We start from the raw sequence: 21,940 nt of genomic DNA on the forward strand, positions 1-21,940 counted from the left end.
CAATATCTTTTGTCACCGTTGAACTCGATTTTCAGCTTTAATTCGAATTAATTACACATAGATATGTGTAATTAATTCGTATTATATAAATATATTTATTTATTAGTATATAAATAACAAAATAAAAGTATATACATAGATATAATATATAAATACATTCATATATAGTTTGATTCACTCGAAACGTAAACGAGAAAGTTTATTTAAACATTGACATTTAATCCAAAAATATCAGAATCAAAATATACTATTCAAGTAGGCTTTTACAAGTACATTTAAATATTGTATCAAATCTAAAAAGGACTGCATATCGCACTGAAAGTAATTATAATTTTGACCATTAACGTTGTAAATATCGCTTGTTCCAGCCGATGGCATGACCTATTCGTTCGGAGTATTCTATGCTGAGTTCCTGACCTACTTCAACGAGGGCAAAGGCAAAACTGCGTGGATCGTTTCTATCCTCGTCGGGGTCACGCTAAGTTCAGGTAACTTTATTACCATTTGATCGAAAATAGCTTGCCACTATCTCACGACGATTTCAAATTTACTTTATTGTCGTAAAGTTGATATTTTCCACTTTATCTATATTTCACGGTGTTTTTTTATTATTACCTATCTACTTTTATAATTCTGTCAAGATTTTCAACAAAATTTATCATTAATATTGGTATTTAAATCCTAAGTTGCTGTAACAAAGCTACTTCGTGTTAGGGGAAATTCATAAATTTTATAAAAAAAAAATTGACATACGTATATACGTAGTCTGAAAACTGTGATATGGTACGATATTCACAAGTCTATGAGTTTAATATAGTTTGCATGAATCCCATTAACCCAAACAAAACTTTTCCCCGCGTAATAATAAATATAACTTAATTAAAACTGAAAACCAACTTAATAATATTCATGGAATAAGACTTTTTGATGAAGCTGGCAGTTAGCAACGCCGCTCGGTTTCGAGATAAGCTTTTAAGTAATTATGTGGGAGACAAATAATCTCTCGAGGTTTTAACTCATCAGTATTTTAAATTTTATACGAGTAAAGTCTTTTTCTCGGTTAAATAAAATACTTTGAAAAACAATCATGATTTATTTTAACATAACGATTTTTAAGCTGTATGATAAATTTTATTTTATTTTATTTTTATTATATTATTTAAAATTTTAAATAAATATATTTTTATAATAACAAAGAATATAATGAATAATCTAAGTACGTACGTATATATTATAGAACTTTTTGTTTTTTCTTTACTTTTATATATTTTTATTATTTTTATATTCTGGCACTAGCCATACTGACAGACTAGCTATAATTAAATCAGTTTTGTAACGCGAATGTAATACATATTTTTTTTCTTTTGTAGGTCCAATCTCAAGTTCATTTGTTAATCGTTGGGGATGTCGCTCAGTGACGGTCGCGGGTGCGCTGCTGTCCGCCGCATGCGTGACGTTGTCCGCCTTTGCAAACAACGTCACAACCCTCATTTTCACGATCGGCATCGGAGCCGGTGTCGGTTTTGGCCTCATCTACCTACCTGCTATTGTTAGTGTGACTGTGTGGTTCGAGCGTTACAGAAGTCTTGCTACGGGTTTGTATTCGATGCCTATCAACATTACCTAATCGAGTTTTCAATCAAATTAACGATCTAAGTCCAATAACACCCAGACTCCGTGTGGAGACACCTTGATTTGATATAAGATAATTTAATTAAGATTTTTCAATTGTATTTTTTTCCTCCAGGTATAGCCGTATGCGGATCCGGTTTGGGAACATTCTTGTTTGCACCAATAACATCAGCACTAATTTCAAACTATGGGTGGCGAGGGGCAATGGCACTTATTGGAGCCTTTATACTTAACTGTATTCCATTGGGACTATTGTTCCGACCAGTACCTGAGCGGCCGAGAACACCTATTACTGAACCAATGTTGCCTAAGATAAATAAATCACCCCTAAAAAGATCACAGAGTACTGAACAAGTTGCGCGAGCAAATGGAAAACTTGAAGATGATGTCGCGAGACTGACACTATCCCAACCTGCTCTAAACAAACCTCACGAACAAAAACACCATCCCCATTCGCGACACGGTAGTGGTATTATGCAACGACCAGATGTACTGTACCAAGGTAGTATGACCAGTCTAGCAAAATTCAGAGGAGCATCGCCGGACAGAGTTCAAATTTCAATAAAAAAAGAGGAACGTGAACAGAGATGTGGATGGTTACCGTGTTCTCAGGAATCAAAAGCAGCTCTTGCAGAAATGCTCGATATCTCTCTTCTTGTTGATCCTGTATTTATTCTATTCTCGCTATCAAATTTTTTGACTAGTATAGGTTTTTACATACCATATGTATATACAGTGCCTATGAGTGAAAACCTAGGAGTAGAAGAACCAGCATACTTAATTTCAATAATTGGGGCATCCAACTTAGTCGGTCGGATTATTTTAGGGTACATTAGTGACAAACCTTGGGTTAATCGTTTGTTAGCCTATAACTTATGCCTTACTATTGCCGGAATAAGTAAGTATAACAAAGATTTACCTTTAATATTTTATTTGTAAACAAAGAGTTAAAGAAATATGTTTGTTTTAGGTACTGCAATGGCAGTGGCCTGCTGGGAATTTTGGGGACTCGCACTTTATGCAACAACTTTTGGTTTTACTATTGGTGCTTACGTCGGTTTAACTTCCGTCGTGTTAGTTGATCTTCTTGGTATAGAGAGGTTAACAAATGCGTTTGGTCTCCTCCTACTATTCCAGGGAATCGCCTCACTAATTGGACCACCTTTTGCAGGTATGGTTCATATTTGTATGAGTGATTCACTTTAAAAATACACATGTTTATTTATTCAAATCACATGATATTAATAATGTCATAAGTAGTAAGTAATTATTTATTATGTGATATGATGTATCTTAAACTAATATTGGACCAATATTAATAGTATTTAAGTCTTAACTGTTGTTTTTCATACTTGTTTTTTATTTAACCAAACTTAACTTACGTGTCTCTTGATACTGACAGGATGTTTATTAATTGAAATTTATTATTTTTAATTATTAGGTTGGCTGTATGACACGCTGGAATCATACGCGCCGGGATTCTACGTAGCTGGCGGTACGATCTCCTTGAGCGGTCTCATCCTTTTCTTTATCCCGATGTTAGAGAAACGAGCTGCTAATCGGGATACGATGTTAGAGCAAATTTAGCAGGATGCGTTTAGAGGGATGAGATGCGATTATCCAGTGATCGTGCTCAACAGCCCCTCCACACCTTCCTCCATGGCATCCACGGAGGATACCTACAGCAACAGGGTATATACAACTACAATCGTAGAAGAATATGTTACAAATAATTACGACGCAGATAATAACGAATATGTAAATAATGATAGAATAGATGAATGCGGTTTAGTAATTAACGCAAAACAAACTCATTCCAAAGACGATGTGAAAAGTGCGTGTGATAATATTGATTATAAAGCATGTGTAAGACAAGATGAAGTATAAGAATTATAATAAGTTAAGACGCAAAGTGTTTATATGAAATCCAAAGAACTTCAACAAATTTATACACTTAAAGTGTTATATTTAATTAATCTTATATACGTATAATATTCTTCGTTTATAATTATTAACTTTTAATTATAAAATATATAGTAATTCTAATTAACATCTCCTGAAATCAAAACAAGCTTGTCATCTTTTTTATTTATTTAATACATATAAAATATACTATACTAATAATTTGAATTATACTTTATGTATCCTTAACATTATATGTTCCTGTAATAATATTAGGAACCAGTGCACTTTACAAATATTAAATGTTATTATATTTAATATACTAAACTAGACATGTGTATCATAAAGCTGTTTTACAACTGTATATAAATAAATAAATAAATGTAAATAACGCATTAAGGGCCTTATTGTGGACCAAATGTGAGTAGAATGCTATTGAGGTTCAAATAACTGATTATAATTATGATTTGTAAAGTTTTATCGCTAGCCGATTAAATCTTCGCATACAATGTATTAATAAGCTATTTAACAATCGTCTTTATTTTTTCAAAATCTTTTCGATTTCGATATATATTATAGTTAAAAATATCGGACCTTCACTTTGCATTGTGTATACTACATTAGACTGACTTATATACGCAATCAATACTATATATTATATTTTCTACAGAGCAGCGCGATTCTTCGTACAAATTTATAAATTATAATAATATCGATTTTAAAATTAATCACGATTGCAATGTGAATGAATGTTACTATGACTTTGATTATTAAAGTTACCACAGCAATTGAGTTGATGTTTTAATTCCCTTATCAGAATTATTATTTGGTACATAATCTTAATAAGTTCAAATGTGTCATAATTTCAATTCCATTCCTAATGAAGATATCAAAAATCACAAATTATAAATTTAACATGAATCGATCACCTATTCCACGAGATTATTACTTATTATATTACTGTGTTACTAAGAAAATTTAAAGTTCCCTTCCAAGGAATACCACATGTAAAAAAAAAGTAATACCCTCAATTATATACATAAACATTAATATATGATTATTTGCTATTCTAAACCTGAATGATTATAAGCCAAATATAATTGTTGTCTATTGGAAATATAAACAACATATAGACATAATCAGTTCACATCAATACTAAATTAAACGTTAACATTTTTCTCGGCAACATTTATTAATTTAAACAAAAATAATTTCATGCTTATATTTTTTAAATTAAAATATATAAGTCGTTTCATAATGCAGCGACACAATAATGAATAAACATAATATTATTAAAATGTACAAGTACCAAAAATAACTATTATACAATTTGTAATAAATCACATGAAACAATTTAAAAGATAGTTTACTGAAAAAAACATTTATAATAATAATTCATTAGAACATGCATTGTATTAATTTATAAGATTAAAACATATTGCACTAATACTCTACTCTTAAAGCTATGCACATGTTAGAATCGTCGTTGCCGAATATAAGAGCTAAAGTTAAATGTTTAATTTGTTTCTATATTAATATTTAAGGGTATATACTTTCGAGTACAGAAAAAGAATCCTACTCATTCTTAGCAATCTTATCAGTTTTATCGCCACCTTTCCAAATCTGAATCATTTTCTGATGTGTTCTAGCGTCGACAAGAAACATTGCTATTGTTGTAAACGCAGGCGCCGCCTAAAATATATTTCATTTATATAAAACAATGAATTCTAATAATATTCTATTCATTTAAAAAAACACATTGGTTATTGTAATTATTATTTAATAAAGTTAAGCAATAGAAAAATTTAGATGATAATTAATATTTACAGAACTGAGATGGCCCAGTGGTTAGAACGCGTGCTCATTAACCGATGATTGCGGGAAACCCAGGCAAGCACCACTATATATATGTGCTGAATTTGTGTTTATACTTCATCTCGTGCTCGGCGGTGAAAGAAAACATCGAAGAAACCTGCATGTGTCTAATGTCATCGAAATTCTGCCACATGTGCATTCCACCAACCCGCATTCGAACAGCGTGGTGGAATATGTTCCAAAACTCTCTCCTTAATGGAAGAGGAGCCTTATCTCAGCAGTGGGAAATTTACAGGCTGTTACTTTACTTTTTTACTTTAATATTTAGAAATAAAATTGACGTTTACAAATGTATCAATTACTTACCCAGTGAATCCATACCGACCACTGTATTGCTGAGACCGAGAGTGGAAGTGGAATACCATCAGATAGCAGACTCGAAAGCACAACCCATCCTCGTATAGCAGCTATTGGAAACCAACAAAGCAGGTTCACGATAGTTATGATAACTGCACTCTGAAATTCAATTAATAAAATTTACTAAATAATTTTATTATATAATTCATAAAACTCTCTGCATTTTAATCACATATGAGTAATAATTATCATTATTGACCTCATGACATTTACTGTAATATTAAATTGTATTTCATTTACAAACATGTACTAAATTGTTTAAACATTTACCTTAGTAAAACGTATTTCCTTCATTAATTTTTCCGATTCATCATATTTCGCTTCTAAATTTGCTGCCCAAATGAGCATTGTTAACCTAATATGATACAAAAGCTAAATTAGAAAAAATAAATTCAGTCATACGAAACATTTTTATAGTACCTAATTGGTATTAATATAAGCATAGGTAAAAATACGATATTATTTTATTAAAAAATTATAAAAACATTTAAATCTAAATAACATATAACCACATTTTAATACGCACATAAAGCCTGTCGATTTCACACTGCGAAGCAAAAATATTGCAAGGACAACGTATCTCTGCCAAGTCGCCGGTAAAACCATGTCCAAGACACAAGACTGGCATGAGAAATCATACCCGAATTGACCGACTCCAAATAAAGGCGGTAATGAATATAAACTAGCAAAAAATAGACATAATCCTTGATACAAAATGTAATGGTTCTTTTGAATCGGCCACCCTGAAAAAAGTATATTAATTTATTTTCAAGTAATTGTAGTATTGTATAAAATTAATTGCCGATGCAGTTTTTTCTTTTTATAAGTTTTATGGGTCATCTTTGATACAATTAATTCTCATGAAAATGCGCTCTGCAAAAATATTAAAACGTTAAATTTATTTATTAAATCCCTATTGAAGTGGATTCTGCCTACAAACACCAATATGAGACATGCACAAGGAACATAATGTCATAGTTTTCCATCATAAAAAAAAACGGTGAAACATTGGTGATACAGGGAATGATTAATATTTCTTGCAAAACTATATCTACATACTATCACTTGGCTGATTTGACAATCCGTCTTAACACGTATAAATACTTTTGACTGGCTTTTACGGTTACATTTTGTCCTAAGTTAAACAAGATAAGAGCCATTCACTTACAAAGTACCAGATATTCTATTGCCAGCACTTTTTGCTAGGTTCTTTGTTCGGGATTCAAGGATGATAAGCTAGCGTCATTTAGATATAAAGCACAGGGGACATTATATAATCTTATATCCTTTGATTACCACCGCATTAACTTGAAAGGAATTTCTTGTCTTTACTACTTACAGTAACCATGATCAAAACTGACCATTTCGTAAGGTTTATCATAAGGCAGAAGAAATCGCCGAACATAATTTGAGTACTCTCTTGTATATTTTCTTTCTTACTACAGGAAAAAAATTAAATACAAACTTAGAATTGGGAAATTAATAAAACCGAAATCACTATAGGTGTGCCTATAAAATTTGAGGAGTTCCCTCGATTTCTCCAGGATCCCATCATCAGATCCTGTTCTCCTGACAATGGGACCACCTGTAAAAGATGCCCTTTCAAACAAAAAAAGAATTGTCAAAATCGGCCCAGCCATCTTCGAGCAATTCGGTAACATACATAAAAAATAAAAAAATAATAAAAAAAGGCCCCGACGAATTGAGAACCTCCTCCTTTTTTTGAAGTCGGTTAAAAAATGAAATTATGCGTCCACAAGTTTACGTCAACACAGCTGCAATTTGGTGGTGGTTGGTTTAAATACTAAAATATAATAAAAATATATAATAAAATATGATTCTGTGTAATTTTGATTTTATACCGCCGGGTCGAAAATAAATACCATATAAAATCTCTCAAAGTTCATAGCACACTGGTCATATAAAGTACAATTAAAATTTAAAACGGCTCCAATATCTAGTGGCAGTGGTGACCACTTACTACGACGCATTTTAAAAGTTTTAAGCACTAAATTTTACACTTTGCTATTCGAACTTTAAAATATTACGAGATATTTAAATAAGTGTGTGTAAAATACACAAGGCGTAGTGTAAGATTTGTTAGTACACTACGGACAAATATATATAATTAAATTAGGTTATTACCTCTAGTAGTATACTTAGCTATAACATATCGTTCAATGCACACGTGAGTCAAACATTCTACTTCGTAGACAGACCAAAATGAATCCCAGAAACCAGAAATATCACAGGATGTATCATGAGTTTCATATTTCAAACTGAAACAATTAAAATAATTGATCAAATTACATATTTTAATTTTATAACATAATTATACATATAAAAACAATATTTTGTTCTAGAATAACTGACTTGTTATTTTAATACATTAAATTGAATATAATCTAGATTAAATTTTATGAATCAACAATACACCAACGGATTACAGAACGAAGATTAACATAAATATTTTGTGAATCTATTTTAAATGCTGTTGAGTTTGAATAAGACATTAATAATAATTATACTTAAAATTTTACTATACGAGCACAAAGGTCTAACAGTAGGTTTAAGGCCACATTTTTCTTTCATTTATTTCTTTCAAATATGTTTTCATTTGTTACCTACGTGTGCACAAACAATAGTCAATTAGTCTCTCCACTGCCACGACAGCTTTTGGCTCAAAGCTAGACGTATAAACGGAATTTATAATCTACACGACAAACATTTAATTGCTCCTGTTTGTACGTACCTCTCTGAGTAATTAAAAAGTGGGAGGTGGGTGACTACGGAGATAACTCGTCTTAAACAGGCGATAACCGTAAAAAAGGCCAGATTACGGTAGCTCAAGTCTGATCTTAGATTAGTAAATAACAAAGCAAGATTCAGCCAGATACCGAGAAGAGACGAAATTATCCCTGAAAATAAAACAAACAAGAAAAAAATTCTCGTTGTTCATTAACCTGATTTGTACATAAATATATAACAAGAATTTAATTTAGATGAGCAGACAACATTTAGAAAAAAGACACTTCTAAATCCGGTCATGCAAATACGAAGCATCAAACCAAGGTGATCGATGATATTTATTTAATAATAGATAAGATCAATGACTGCTTGATATATAATGCAAAGGTACCTGTCGCTACGTATCCCCCTTCCAAATTAGCTCGTGATTGATCGTCGAATAAATCACTCCACATACAGTTCTGAGCAACCATCTTAACCCGTTTACTGAAGTAGTGATATCGACAGCGTCGATGGAGTGCCACAATACATCTAAGACATCAAATGATTTATACATTATCAAGTATATTTAATCAGATCTGATTTCTAAGTCTCGGGTTGCAGTTGTATTACAGGTTCGGTTACGCTCTGTTTCTCCAATACATGGTTAGAGCCACATGAAAACCACACGCTCTTTAGACAAAAGGATAACTACTATAATTAGCTGTTCTGTTGAGTTTGTACATTATTCTTTCTACGATTTCAGATTTTTGCAAAACATAAACTAACTATAAATATTTTAGCCCGATTTTTAATATGAATAATTTATAAATTTATAAACTTTTTGCAAAACAGTATTTTCTTATCTTAAGTTCTAAATGTAGTAAAAATAATCTGAAACCTTAATTGAATTATCTTAATATTTGCGTCATTATAGTTTAACATTGTATATCGGAGTTTTTTCATCTACGTCATTTAATAGTTAACTGATATGGGTCATGCTCTAGAACTATAAATATATCTTGATAAATCTATAAAAGTACGATCTTAAGCCCGCAAGATTATAACCACATGCATTATATTATTATTCATCAAAGCAGCTTCAAAAGGTTATAATATATAGGTTTAAAAAGTTTTTGTAAATAATTAAAACGATGTAAGAACTTGGAATATTGGTACTGAGAAACTAAGGCCTACTACTACTAAATTCTCAACACAAAATTAAAATATGGGTAATTTCATTAGTAAACGAGGTTTAACTTAAATGAATATAAACGTTAAATTAAACTGTAGTCGTTTATTCGTCATTAACGTAAGCGTAAGTACAAAACATTTGTCGTCGCAATTCAGGAGTTCGCTAATTAAGCTTAGCGTCCTTCAATGACCATTTGGATACCATTTTCTTCTCCCACCAATAAAATCCGAAATTTACACTTCATGGACTATTTGGACCGCTTTAACCGCCTGTTACAGGCTGATATACATCGCTTTCACATTGTTGTCTTATTCAGTTATGAAGTTTTCCATTCAATTTCATGTTAATATATGCTCCTTCGATATCGTTTGGCGCGCTCCGGATGTAACAGGGCGTAGTGTTTCCTCATCCGACCCAGTAAAGCCGCTCGAAGTCTCTCATCTCCTGTTAAATAACATAACACAGGAACACTCGTCGCTGCCTGAAATTAAGTTATTATGATAATATCCTTCATCATTAATATAAATTAAATAAGTCAGCTCCTGAATTAAATTATATAGAACATCACTTTTAAAAAATATACCAACATATAATGTAATTCATTAATTATAACATTTCGTGACATATACGAGCCACCAAAAAAAAAAATATTTTATACCTCAGCTGCTATTGGCGCAAATAGAGCAAGCACTTGTGGTACATGTGGTCGGTAACCGTACAGCAACAGCGGCAGCCACTGCCATCCCGCCAGCACTGCTGCTGGTATCCATAGCGCCAACGTTGTTATACACAGAATATGAATACACTAATAATAGAAAAATATAATTAGCAGTACAACCTCCTTCCAACTCAAAGAATAATATCGCAATATTGGAGAAATGCCAAAACAATTTATTGTATACTATATATTTATCTAACTTTACACTATCGATAAGGATTGTATTATACAAAAAACTTGAATTCGTAACAGTCTCATTAAATCGTTTAAGGACTATAATATCTCAAAGTAATCACCTTCGTCAATCTTTTCTCGTCCCTTTGTTGCTCGCTCCTGTAATATATTCTTTCCAATCGAATAGCTTTCCCCATAAAGAAAAATCTATAATGAAAAACATATATGTATTTCTTTATCATAGATGTTACTTGTCAATATATATGCATTTTCCAATTTATAGTGATGCATGTTTATCAAATTAAAAAATATACATATACCTAAGTATTATTGTATCACACCACTTACATTCCAACAGTTGGCAATATTCCACATACGATGACATAAGGCACACTAAAACCCAACTGCCTTGCACCAGAATTAAGTGATGGCCATAATAGAGCACACACTGTACCAGTTGCGTCACAGGAATACATTCCATAACCAAATAAAGGAGGAGCGGCAAAGATCACAGCTATCATCCAACATACACCGATTAAGGTCCAGTAGTATCTAAAGTATACACTTTTCTCTGAAATTGTACAATTTCATAAAAAAATGTATTTGGAGGAAAATTGCAAACTTTGTTAGTTATATCTAACCTCGCCTGTAATATCTCGCTAGCAAATATCTTTCCAGTACTATTGCAAATAAAGCAATCATTTGAAAGACACCAAAAAATTGATTCATAAAAGCGAATAGTTGGCAACAAGCTGGACCAAACAGCCATCTGAAATTAAAGTTAGACTAACATATTTTTATTTAATTTAAATGAAACTAAGTCATTTCGTAATAAAATTGAAGGAAACTCTAGGCTATGAGCTATAGCTCAGGGGTTTAATTTAGAAATAAAACCTTTACAACATTAAATTCATAATATTTCGTAATCCAACTCACCTCTTTGCTATTGCTGATGGTCCTGCGAATGGAAACCCAAGTAAATTTCTTCCCAGTGAAGCCGTGCAGAGATTAAGAACCAGAACATGACTTTTAAAAATGACCAGGTGACTGTGGATGAACGTGGCATAAAGCCAAGCGTTAAGCAGCACCCCAAATACACCTGTCAGCGACCAATTCACATATTTTAATGCTTTGACATAATCTTATGAATTATGCAATTAACAATTTCGGCTTTTATATGCCAGGAGTCTAGTTTCTACTGAAATGTCTCATATTTTACACACATTCATAATAAAAAATAAATATAATAAAGTTATTAGAAAGTCTCATATTCAATTTCCCTAAGCTAATGTTCACAGTAATATACTATTGCTTAATATTTTAAAGATTCAAACAAAACTTACCAAAAACGATGAGACAAGCTCCCAAAAGGGTTTTGTATGAACTATCAAAGTAATACCAGGGACATTCGTCCTCGTTGTAATCAAACAATGTTTGCATTGCAACGTTCACACCTTAAGTCACGGTTGGCACCAAGTGAAAGAAAACAGAAAACTTTTTTTTTTTAATTTTTGCATAAACGTCCACATAGGAGAAGTGGTCACAGAGACTGGCCAGGTTGTCGAACCAACAGGCTTTCGTTAAACAAAAGACAAGGATCACGTTACTCTCCTGATGCCACTTGTATACGACATAAAACTCGTAAACGTATTTTAGGTCATCAAATATATTAACTAGAAATAAAATAGATTCAGCAAAAAAGTAAGCAAAACAATATTTTAGTTACTACTTTGGGAATCGGTAAAAAAAAATACGCAATCAACAATGTCCTACTATAAAGCTAGGAGATAAAGATGTTAGTTGTAAACTAGTTTAAGAGTTAAATATATACCTACTGATTAAACTACCACATCTGTTATTCTATTTACGTTTGAAAACCAAATTTAGAACTCGGTATAACAATGGTTAGGTTCCATACGAAGCAACAGAATAATTAGTGGCGATGTTTGTTATAATCATTTGTATTATTTTAAACAGGGGCAATTGTGTTCTGATTATGGATGAAAATAAAAAAAAAAAAATTTTAAGATATCATCAAAATCTTGAAAGCCCTGACTGTTTATCGGCCAACTAAACATAAAAACTAATTATAAAAACTTTTAGGGAAAACTACAGTACAGACTTTTGGGCTAAAAAGAAAAGAACAGATTAATCTTTTTCGTATTTTTGTACGATCATTTATATATATTTTTGCTTATACATTAAAAATAAAATAGCACTCGATTAGTATTTCGAATATTTCCTTGAACATTGCTGTTTCAAATAGCTTTGGCCTGTTCATATAATTATATTGCTTACATCACACCTGTTTAAAAATAACAAACTTATATAATACAGATTTTCTTAAAAGAAAATTTAAAATACAGTGTCGTCTATGCCGTCGCGTCACAAAATTTTTGTTAAACGAACTATTCGCGCGAATTGTCTGACAAATATACAATGTATATAGAGCATACCGACATAACTAAATTGGCAACTGACGAGTGAAAAACGTCAGGTATGCTTATGCTTAGCACGCACGGCCAGCGCACGTCTATCGAACTCGCTTAATTATCGAGAAGATCGGGCATGTTTTGGCGATGTACGTATATCTGATCACTACCTAGTTAATGTTATCAAACTTACTGATGTGTATAATCGCAGCGAGTGCGCAGTGCAGTGCCGGCACCGGACGAGTTGCGACAGGATGATCCCGATAGAACAATTGGCGCTAATTGTCAATCAACATCTTGGTCTGATTACCTGTAATGATGACCTACAACATAAAACAAAATGGAAAATCTTCGAATCTCCGTTGGGTGGTAGAGGCCTCGTCGCTACCGAGGACATAAAAATCGGTGAAGTATTGTTTGTTGATCATCCAATCATTTATGGTCCACGCTCCGGAACAAATATACAACGTGGGTGTACTGTTTGTCAGAAAATTGATAGTAATACTTTGCGCAAGTGTTCTAAGTGTGCATTGTTATTGTGTTCTGAGCAGTGTCAAAACAGTGGTGTCCATTTAAGTGACTGTAGTGTAATTTCCTGTTGGTCTAACAAAGTGCCTATTGAGGACGTCGATGACACACTATTGTCACGCGCACTAACATCTATACGAGCGTTGTTATTGGATGAAGACCAAAAGAAACTTCTTACTTCCCTTCAATCACATTTTCACCCACAGCATGGAAGTGAAATAAGGAATTTAAAAGAATATTTTGATATATTCCCTCAAGAAGAAGAATTTATGTTTTTAGTTACGTGTATACTTGATGCAAATGCATTTCAAATGGCAACACCGTATGGACAAAAAGAAATGAGTTTGCGTGGGTTATATCCCGTATCCGCTCTGATGAATCATAATTGCGTATCGAACACCAGTTATACATTTAATGCGGATTCACAAATGACAGTAAAAGCTGTAAAACCTATACGAGCCGGCGCAGAAATATTTACCTGTTATTCTGGAATGTTATGGGGCACACCTGCTCGGCGACTTCATCTATATAAAACAAAACATTTCTTCTGCAATTGTGAACGTTGTGCCGACCCGACCGAAAGGGGAACACTCTTGGCGGCCCTCAAATGCTTCTCTACGGAATGTTCGGGTTCACTGTTACCTATAGAACCATTAAAATTTAATACAGCTTGGCGATGCTTAGACTGCGGCTTGAGAGTCCCACATGGAAACATAACAACTATACAAGGTGCTTTAGGAAGTCTTATGAGTTCCTTAGACTTTGAAAATATTTATGAGTTAGAAAACTTTTTCTTAAATAGAATAACAAAATTTATTCCAAAGAGCAATCAAATCATCGTAGATTTACAGTGTCGGCTAATATGGGAGTATGGAGAAACTGAAGGGCTCCGATGGGATGGTGAGTTTCAAATTGAAATTTATGTAAAATTAATCATTGCCTTAATACTTATCTCGACATAATATCGCGATGAGCTTTTAATATATTTTTTATATTTACTTAGTTTAATATTAATTTATTAGATTTGATGATATATGAAAAGGTACGAATACAAGTTAACTTACAAAAATATTTTATACATTGACTTATCAGTTCTCCATAACTCGAGCTCCGACTGACTTCAAATTTAGCATGAGTTAATTAATAATAATTTTTAATGCTGGATTAACTGTGATTTTTACTCGGAAGATATAGAACCAGACCGATATAGAACGATTGATATAGAACGGCAATGTGGTAGAAATCGCTTCCCCGTAGTTTTTCCGATGGGTTTTGCCATCTCATCGGATTATGACTGTGAGTATATAGATTGTTTGAACACACACTTGTATACAACAATATGTGCTGTGTATCAACACAATCTGGTAAGACCCTTCGTGGAAGTCCCATTTGCCAATTAAATCATCAATTAAATTTTAATTTTTTGCATAAAATTTTTCGATAAATGAACTAACGTAATTTAGGAATCCCAGAGCGATATTGGCGCCAACTGAATATTTTAATGTGCTGAATATCGCTACTGCTGTATTTAATTTCCTTAAATGCATTTCATGATTGCTGCGATTCATACATCACACATAATTCCATCTATTGGAGTTATTTTCCATCAGGCCTTATGTTATAATAACATTAACGTATTTTCTTTAGAGCGTACACTACACGCTGTGCTGCAGTTCACTGACATTAAATATTTATTTATTAACCTTTATATGTATTTTAATTCTTTCTTCGATTTTTTTTTCATACACTTACCAATACTATCAAAGCAAAAGCAATTTTATTTAACCGTTGATTTTTAACGTATCTACAACTTAACGGATCATTCATCACAATCTTGCATACAAAATGGAAACGATTTCAAAGAAACAAGTAATGCTACATTTGATTTGGTACAAAATTAAGAAATTAATGGGCAAAGACTATGTTTACACTAATTATACATTTTTTTGTATTTACTAGAATATCAATTAATAATTCAATTCAATTTCGACTAAACCTAGTCCAAATAAACCAACAATAGACACTAGTTTTCGTGTTAACCGCTAAAAAATCACCATTTTTGTCATATCTCTACGACTTGGGAACACTCCCATCAATAGAGTTTAGTGTGCTCAAAAAGTCACCACGGTACTCCACGCTAGCCCATTACCAAAAACTATAGATATAAATCCAAATTCGGCTTCCCACGGAACATTGCTCCCACCTCTACATGGGTGCGTCCCAGTACCAGCTTTTGCAACTTGACCATATTCAACCCAGAATGGCTTGAACTATCGACGATCAACGACGATGTTGGATTATTCTGCATCTTCCACCGACTTTATCACGAATAATTTTACAAGGAAATGCTTTGACTAATCCCACCTGCTCAATTTCACCTCGGGACATCGCGTTAAAATTCATATTTTTATCTGCACCGCCTAGACGTCCAAAAATCCACAATAGCCTGATTTTTAAGGCATTTTCTGGTAACTCTCATGGACCAAATTACGGAGGCGGTTTACTACGAACCGATACAACTTTTGAACGTTCAAGAAAAGAGCGTACATATTTCTTAAAGGCCTATAAAACACTTGCAAGCCCCCGAATGTTGCAGATGTCTATCAGGTATCAGTTGAACCTCTTGCTCGTTTTCTACTTACCTATATCATATAAGAAAAAAAAAAACATTTTTACTATTTTTATTAATAATGAAGGTCAGAGGTGCTATAAAACAAAACAATCATCAAATGTTGTGTGAATATAAATGATCATTTTTACATGATATTACATTAAATCGTAATACAAGTATCTTGTTTATTTTCTACGTGTAAAAATATGCAGCAATGCTGCAATTTTACTAAAGAACAGAGCAATAAACCTACATTACAGTTACGTCACATTTGAAGTGTGTAATCTGCTCCATGATTCAGTAAATTCCATATGGCTATTTTTGTAATAGGTTAAATACGAATATCGACGTTGGAACGATAAAGGCCGTCAGTCAATCTAAAGCATTTCTGTCTTGACTACATATCGCAAAATAACCAAACCAAAATGACACAACCAGTAACATTAGAAAATCTGCCGCTATATTTTTCTAGCAATGTGAAGTCGACTTTTAAAGTGATAATTAGTAATTCAATCCTCGGTGGCAGAGGTCTGTTTGCCAGAAAAGGTATAAAAAAAGGTTCTCTTATTTTCACCAATGAGCCTACTGTGTATGGTCCTCGAGCTAACTGTGAAGTAGAAAAGTTTTGTTCCAACTGCTACCATATAAGTGAATTGTGCTATCCTTGTGAAAAGTGTTACGCCTATGTATGCTCCAATATCTGCAACAGTTCCTCAGGTCACATTAAACTATGTTCTTTCATCTGTGATAATTGGAAATTGAAAAATAATAGCGACAAAATTGAGAATACATCGCTGATACTGGCACGCATGATAATTTACATACAATTTTTGTTACTTTCTGAAAAACAAAAAGATCTATTGGGATTTTTTCAAAAAGGTCAAATAAAAGATAAATTTGAAGAATTAAATAAATTACAGTGTATTTACTATATACCAGAACAACATGTGGAGTTTCTGAATACTGTTGAATCAATTATTAAAATAAATTCTTTTAGAATAAGTCATCGTCTGAACTGTAATAAAATTGAATTAAGGGGTTTATATCCATTATCATCCTTTATGAATCATAGTTGCATTCCTAATACGAGAAACGTTTTTACATCAGACTATTCAATGGATATTTATGCAACTAGAGATATAGAAAAAGGAGATGAAATAACCAGTTGCTATACGGGTCTCTTGTGGTGTAGTCCTGCTCGTCGTTGCCAACTTTATAAATCCAAGAATTTTTGGTGCTCTTGTACGAGATGCAAAGATAACACAGAGATGGGAACAAGATTGTCAGCATTGAAATGCTTTAACAAACCCTGCATCGGAAATTTGTTACCTAAAAATCCTTTAGATTCACAAACGAAATGGTTTTGCGACAGTTGTAAAATATGTGTACCTTACACAAAAATAAATATGATACAAAGTGTGTTGGGAAGCCTTGTCGGAACTCTTAGGTTGGACGACGATTTACGCCTGGAAAATAATATTTTACAACGGCTATCTATTTTCATCCCGTATTCAAATCACGTATTTGTTGACATACGCTTAAGATTGGCAATCAAACTTGGATTTACAGATGACGACAACATTAAGGGTATATACGGAACACATTAATCCGCTAACAAAACTAACTTCAGTAACTAAATGGAGTACATAATTAATTAAACTGCTGATGAACATCACAATAATTATGGTAGGTTAAGGCTTATGTATATTTGACTTTTCGTTCTAATTTCAAATCACAGACTTTAATGCTTTTTCAATAAGTATTTACGTTTTCTTATTTAAAAATTCGAAATCGCTATAGTAGAAATAAAAATTCTTATTCGTAATACGCGAAAGAATTGCTCAGGCTAAATAAATTTTTATAAAACATTTAATGGGTAGACTAGAACTATATTTAATTATTCAGTATTATATTTTCTATGAATCATTATCTGTCGTTACGTATATACAAGCTCAATAATTTTAACAATAATATCAAATAAGTGAAATCAAAATAACTGTTTGCTTATTGTTTATATTACATACATAAAGTGTGTGAGTTAACGTGACAAAACCGTCTATTATAATAACAAGCACAGTGTAGAATTTCTAGGACATGATGCGGTTTTCATTATGCCAAGGTTATTTCAGATGTTTTATTAATATTAGAATAATATCATTAAATTCGATTAACATAAAAACGTGATATTGACACTCTATAAACAATATTCTTTGGTAATACACACTCAGCATTCACGCTAACAAACTTTGGCGCCTGTTTGTCGCCCTAATACATGGAATATTGTATCCTTATTTATGATTTTTAAAAATTATCATTAGTATTGAAAAAATATGATTTTTTTCACTTGAGCAATTAATAGTTAGATGAAATATTTAGAGGCCAATTTCAAAATTATAGGACAAAAAACATTGGCTTAATAAAATAAGTTCATTGACAAAAAAGCATCTTCAATGCGCCGAAGCCTGGCAATGGGTTCCAACATCCAAGATATTTGGATGTTGGAATCTCCTGTGTCTACAGACTGTATCGTCATTACATCGTCTAACTTCGAACCGGCATGAAACAATTTAAAGACAAGACTTATTTTCTTTATAAATGAGCAGTTCGTAATGATAATTTAAAAGAAGACATAGTTACATGTAATATAAGCATTAGTAATGAATTTTGGTGCGTCTCGCATAATAGATATGTAGGTCACGATGTTTACAATCAAGGTAATTTCAACACTTATAATTATATCGCTATTTGTATTCAGTAATTTGTTTAACTAATTAAACTGCTTATGAAACACAAAACAATTTTAACCTACGACTTTTTTTACTACAAAGTAAAACACAAAGAAGTCTTCAAGATTATAGAATTCGAAATTGGTTCGAAACTAAAATAGAGAGATTTTTTTGTCATAAAATGTAATACTATTGGTTACTATATTATATTTTTCAGGCCGTAATGTGAAATTATCTTTATGATCTGCAAATTATCTTGCTTTTATTTTAGATCAAAAAAGAGTAAGCTGTCTAATGAGCGCTTTAAAAATATTTAGTACTGAAACTATTTTCTGTGTAAATTAATTATTCAATTTGATTTTTAATTGTAAATGATTTTTTATCAACTCACATTTTCATATATAAGTAATACTGTATGATGCTAAATACTATATACCTATTGTAAAAATTGAAATGAAAACAAAAAAGACAGTATTTAAAACTTAATTTAAATTTAAGCTTGTAAAACCGACATTGTTTATGGAATTATTACAAAGATTAATTTAAAATTTATTGTAACGAGCTTGTTTACGTTCAAGCGAGTCTAAAATATTTTAAGGCGCAGTATTTGCTACGAAACTAACTTTAATTTAATATCTAATACAATCTAATTTTATTAGGTAATGCGTTTCATTAAGAACAATTATCTCTTAGAAACAATGCGCGTTGTTATTTTCTTGTTCACAAATACAAAATACCTTAAATTGTTCTTTGTATATAGTTTAACAACTGTAATGTTACGCGTCAGAACACTGCGCAATTTCAACACATACTCGTATGTACGTAGGCATCATAAACGCGAGTATGAATGCATATTACTTTAAGGCCGTGTGTAAATTTTAAAAGTCATTAACGGCATCGAGTTCTTTGTGTCCTGACATACAATAATACTGCGGGGTGAACAGTCAGTGACAATTATTTGTGTGTGTCAGTTATTCAATTGACCGCTGTTGACATGGGCGCTGCTGCAAAAAACGCTCGTCCACACGTCGTATCCAGGTGGATCGGCCTGCCTCTTCCGTTAGTAAAACCTTATTTCTACAACACGAAATGTGGTCCTCTAAGTGAAATGCATGTGTGTTTTGCTCGAATTATTGTATTTTCGGAGTGACATTAGTCTTTGTATGATAAAGTCACGTGATGTGAGAATAGAGTATTAAAAATGACTCTTAACGGTTGGTAAATGCATTTCATATATATTAGAGGAGAGTTGTTGAAGGTTACAAAAACACTGCCAACTAGTTCACTACACCAATTGGCTCACACTTCTAATATGTGATGGAATATTTTCAAAAATAGTTAAAATTAATTTTATGTAATAGGTAAAAAATCAGAATAAATCGTGATGAATTATTATGTAAAGGGAAAATATTGGATTAATTCGGGAAAAAAACATAGTTTTAGTTATTAACAAGGTTTTTGATGGGTATTACTGCTAAATATTATACCACAATATTTTAGTTAAGTACGTACCTATGTTACAAAAAAATAAAATGAACATCAACTTATGTATAACCAATGTAATTAATTTTATTTTCACAACGCTGTATAAATCGATTTTCAGAGCTATCGGAATTTCGCTTGGAACTGAAAGAGAGCCTTTGCCGCGGCACGCTGCGCACGGTGGCGGCGCTGGGCGCGGGCGACGCGCACCTGCGTGGCCTGCTGCTTTACCACCTGCACGCCGCGCTAGCAGAACGCGCCCGCCGCTCGCCAGACCTGTATGAGGTACTAATTTATCCAAACCCGTTCATTACCATTATCATTACCCAACATTTATGTACATAAAACAATAGACACCGACATATAACTATGATAATATAATGTCATATTTTTCAGAAAGTTTTCGTATAAGATTTCTTACTAAATATATTGTTTTCAGGAACTAAAGTCGGAAATTGAGATAACCATAGAACAAGCATATAATATTCTTCAAGGCGACATATCTGCACCACCAGATCTTGAACTGAGAAGACGATACCTCGGGCCAGGCTGCGATAAGCCACAAGAAGAAAGATTTTTTATTCTTGATTCACCGGACAAAGTCACTAATACGTTATAATATTATCGTCATTACATAACATATGTCTAAAGTCAATGAACTAAATTAGAATATTCATTTAGTTGCCAAATAAGTAATTTATTTACACGCCTCGCACTCGTACTACTTATTTATTCTCTTTTCAAATAAAATCCCTAATGTAAAAACTATATAGGTACGGTGAAGATTGAGCATCGTGCAGCAAATATGATTGACAAATATAGGATTAGCGGTGCTCTTCATCTTTATGACAATTTTTCATTTGTTAAAATAAGACTTGTATATTTTTGATATGAGTCAAGAGTAGCAAAATGTTAGGAAAGCTAGATACGTAAACAAGTCCACAGTTAAGTAGTATTTTAAATTTAATAATTTAAACTCCTGTATCATAAATAGTGTAACTCCCGCGAAAAAGATTTTACATGAAATGTTTTACAAGAGGGTGACATATTCACTTTAGTGAAAAAACCCTCTATAATAAGTAAAAATAAAAAAAAATGTTTTACGTCACACTAAAAACTTAAAATACAGTGGAAATTACACATCCATATTTATTTTATCCGTTCTCTTCCTACTTAAATATGATCAATCTAAAACATCCAACAATTTACTATTAGTTCAATAATTGTATTGTTTAAACTTTAAGTAAACTTAAAATCGTATTTTTTTTATATTTTGTTATATAATGTACCTACTAGCAATATGTACGAGTAAAGATTGTTGAAGTGGAATAGGCAATAATTTTTAGGGTACGATAACGATACATTAGGAAAATACATTGTGTTTTGATTATTGTTATGGACCGGCAATAAACAAGTATTACTATGGTTGACATTTGCTTAAAAAAAATCCTTTAGTATATAATTATTGAAGAGGCTTTCATTATGCTTTATTTAGGGGTAAGTCTACCCAGTTTAAAGGTATAAAATATGGTTATATTTTATACCTTTAAACGACAATTCGACAATACAAGTGAGTGAAGC

At 32.2% G+C, this 21,940-nt stretch overlaps 4 protein-coding genes across 8 annotated transcripts in view; 2 read left to right on the top strand and 2 right to left on the bottom strand.

Moving 5' to 3' along the window:
* Positions 1 to 4,326, top strand: part of LOC124531328 (monocarboxylate transporter 12) — a 33,269-nt gene extending 28,943 nt beyond the window's left edge. For both annotated transcript variants that reach the window (XM_047105849.1, XM_047105847.1), the window contains exons 3-7: positions 369 to 488; positions 1,371 to 1,595; positions 1,748 to 2,530; positions 2,603 to 2,803; positions 3,074 to 4,326. In XM_047105849.1, the coding sequence (XP_046961805.1) occupies positions 369 to 488; positions 1,371 to 1,595; positions 1,748 to 2,530; positions 2,603 to 2,803; positions 3,074 to 3,219 (1,475 nt within the window). In that variant the 3' untranslated portion in view covers positions 3,220 to 4,326. The remainder of the gene's footprint in view (positions 1 to 368; positions 489 to 1,370; positions 1,596 to 1,747; positions 2,531 to 2,602; positions 2,804 to 3,073) is intronic.
* Positions 4,327 to 4,884: 558 nt separating this feature from the next.
* LOC124531331 (rhodopsin-like) lies at positions 4,885 to 13,335 on the bottom strand. The gene is made up of 8 exons (XM_047105854.1): positions 13,206 to 13,335; positions 8,906 to 9,045; positions 8,519 to 8,684; positions 7,912 to 8,045; positions 6,293 to 6,509; positions 6,037 to 6,121; positions 5,716 to 5,865; positions 4,885 to 5,226 (listed from the first exon to the last, which is right to left on the bottom strand). The coding sequence occupies exons 2-8, from the start codon at positions 8,985 to 8,987 to the stop codon at positions 5,110 to 5,112; spliced, it is 951 nt and encodes a 316-aa protein (XP_046961810.1). The 5' UTR covers positions 8,988 to 9,045; positions 13,206 to 13,335; the 3' UTR covers positions 4,885 to 5,109.
* On the bottom strand, positions 9,431 to 13,064 carry LOC124531330 (visual pigment-like receptor peropsin). 2 transcript variants are annotated; one of them, XM_047105852.1, is made up of 7 exons: positions 11,924 to 13,064; positions 11,517 to 11,679; positions 11,222 to 11,349; positions 10,929 to 11,151; positions 10,703 to 10,787; positions 10,347 to 10,493; positions 9,431 to 10,169 (listed from the first exon to the last, which is right to left on the bottom strand). In XM_047105852.1, exons 1-7 carry the CDS (start codon positions 12,018 to 12,020, stop codon positions 10,032 to 10,034), a joined length of 981 nt encoding a protein of 326 aa, XP_046961808.1. In that variant the 5' UTR covers positions 12,021 to 13,064; the 3' UTR covers positions 9,431 to 10,031. The 2 variants fall into 2 exon arrangements, with proteins under 2 accessions (XP_046961808.1, XP_046961809.1); XM_047105853.1 differs by having other exon boundaries at positions 9,981 to 10,169; positions 10,347 to 10,444.
* LOC124531329 (SET domain-containing protein SmydA-8-like) lies at positions 13,267 to 21,782 on the top strand. Of its 3 annotated transcripts, none has more exons than XM_047105850.1 (3): positions 13,267 to 14,440; positions 20,481 to 20,644; positions 20,799 to 21,782. In XM_047105850.1, exons 1-3 carry the CDS (start codon positions 13,267 to 13,269, stop codon positions 20,976 to 20,978), a joined length of 1,518 nt encoding a protein of 505 aa, XP_046961806.1. In that variant the 3' UTR covers positions 20,979 to 21,782. The 3 variants fall into 3 exon arrangements, 2 of the variants coding, with proteins under 2 accessions (XP_046961806.1, XP_046961807.1); XM_047105851.1 differs by lacking the exon at positions 13,267 to 14,440 and adding an exon at positions 16,433 to 17,738; XR_006966511.1 differs by lacking the exon at positions 13,267 to 14,440 and adding an exon at positions 19,314 to 19,936 and having other exon boundaries at positions 20,799 to 20,885.
* The last annotated feature ends 158 nt before the right edge of the window (positions 21,783 to 21,940 follow it).

This window comes from Vanessa cardui, chromosome 7 (genome assembly GCF_905220365.1).
Source record: "Vanessa cardui chromosome 7, ilVanCard2.1, whole genome shotgun sequence".
Classification (NCBI taxonomy): domain Eukaryota; kingdom Metazoa; phylum Arthropoda; class Insecta; order Lepidoptera; family Nymphalidae; genus Vanessa; species Vanessa cardui.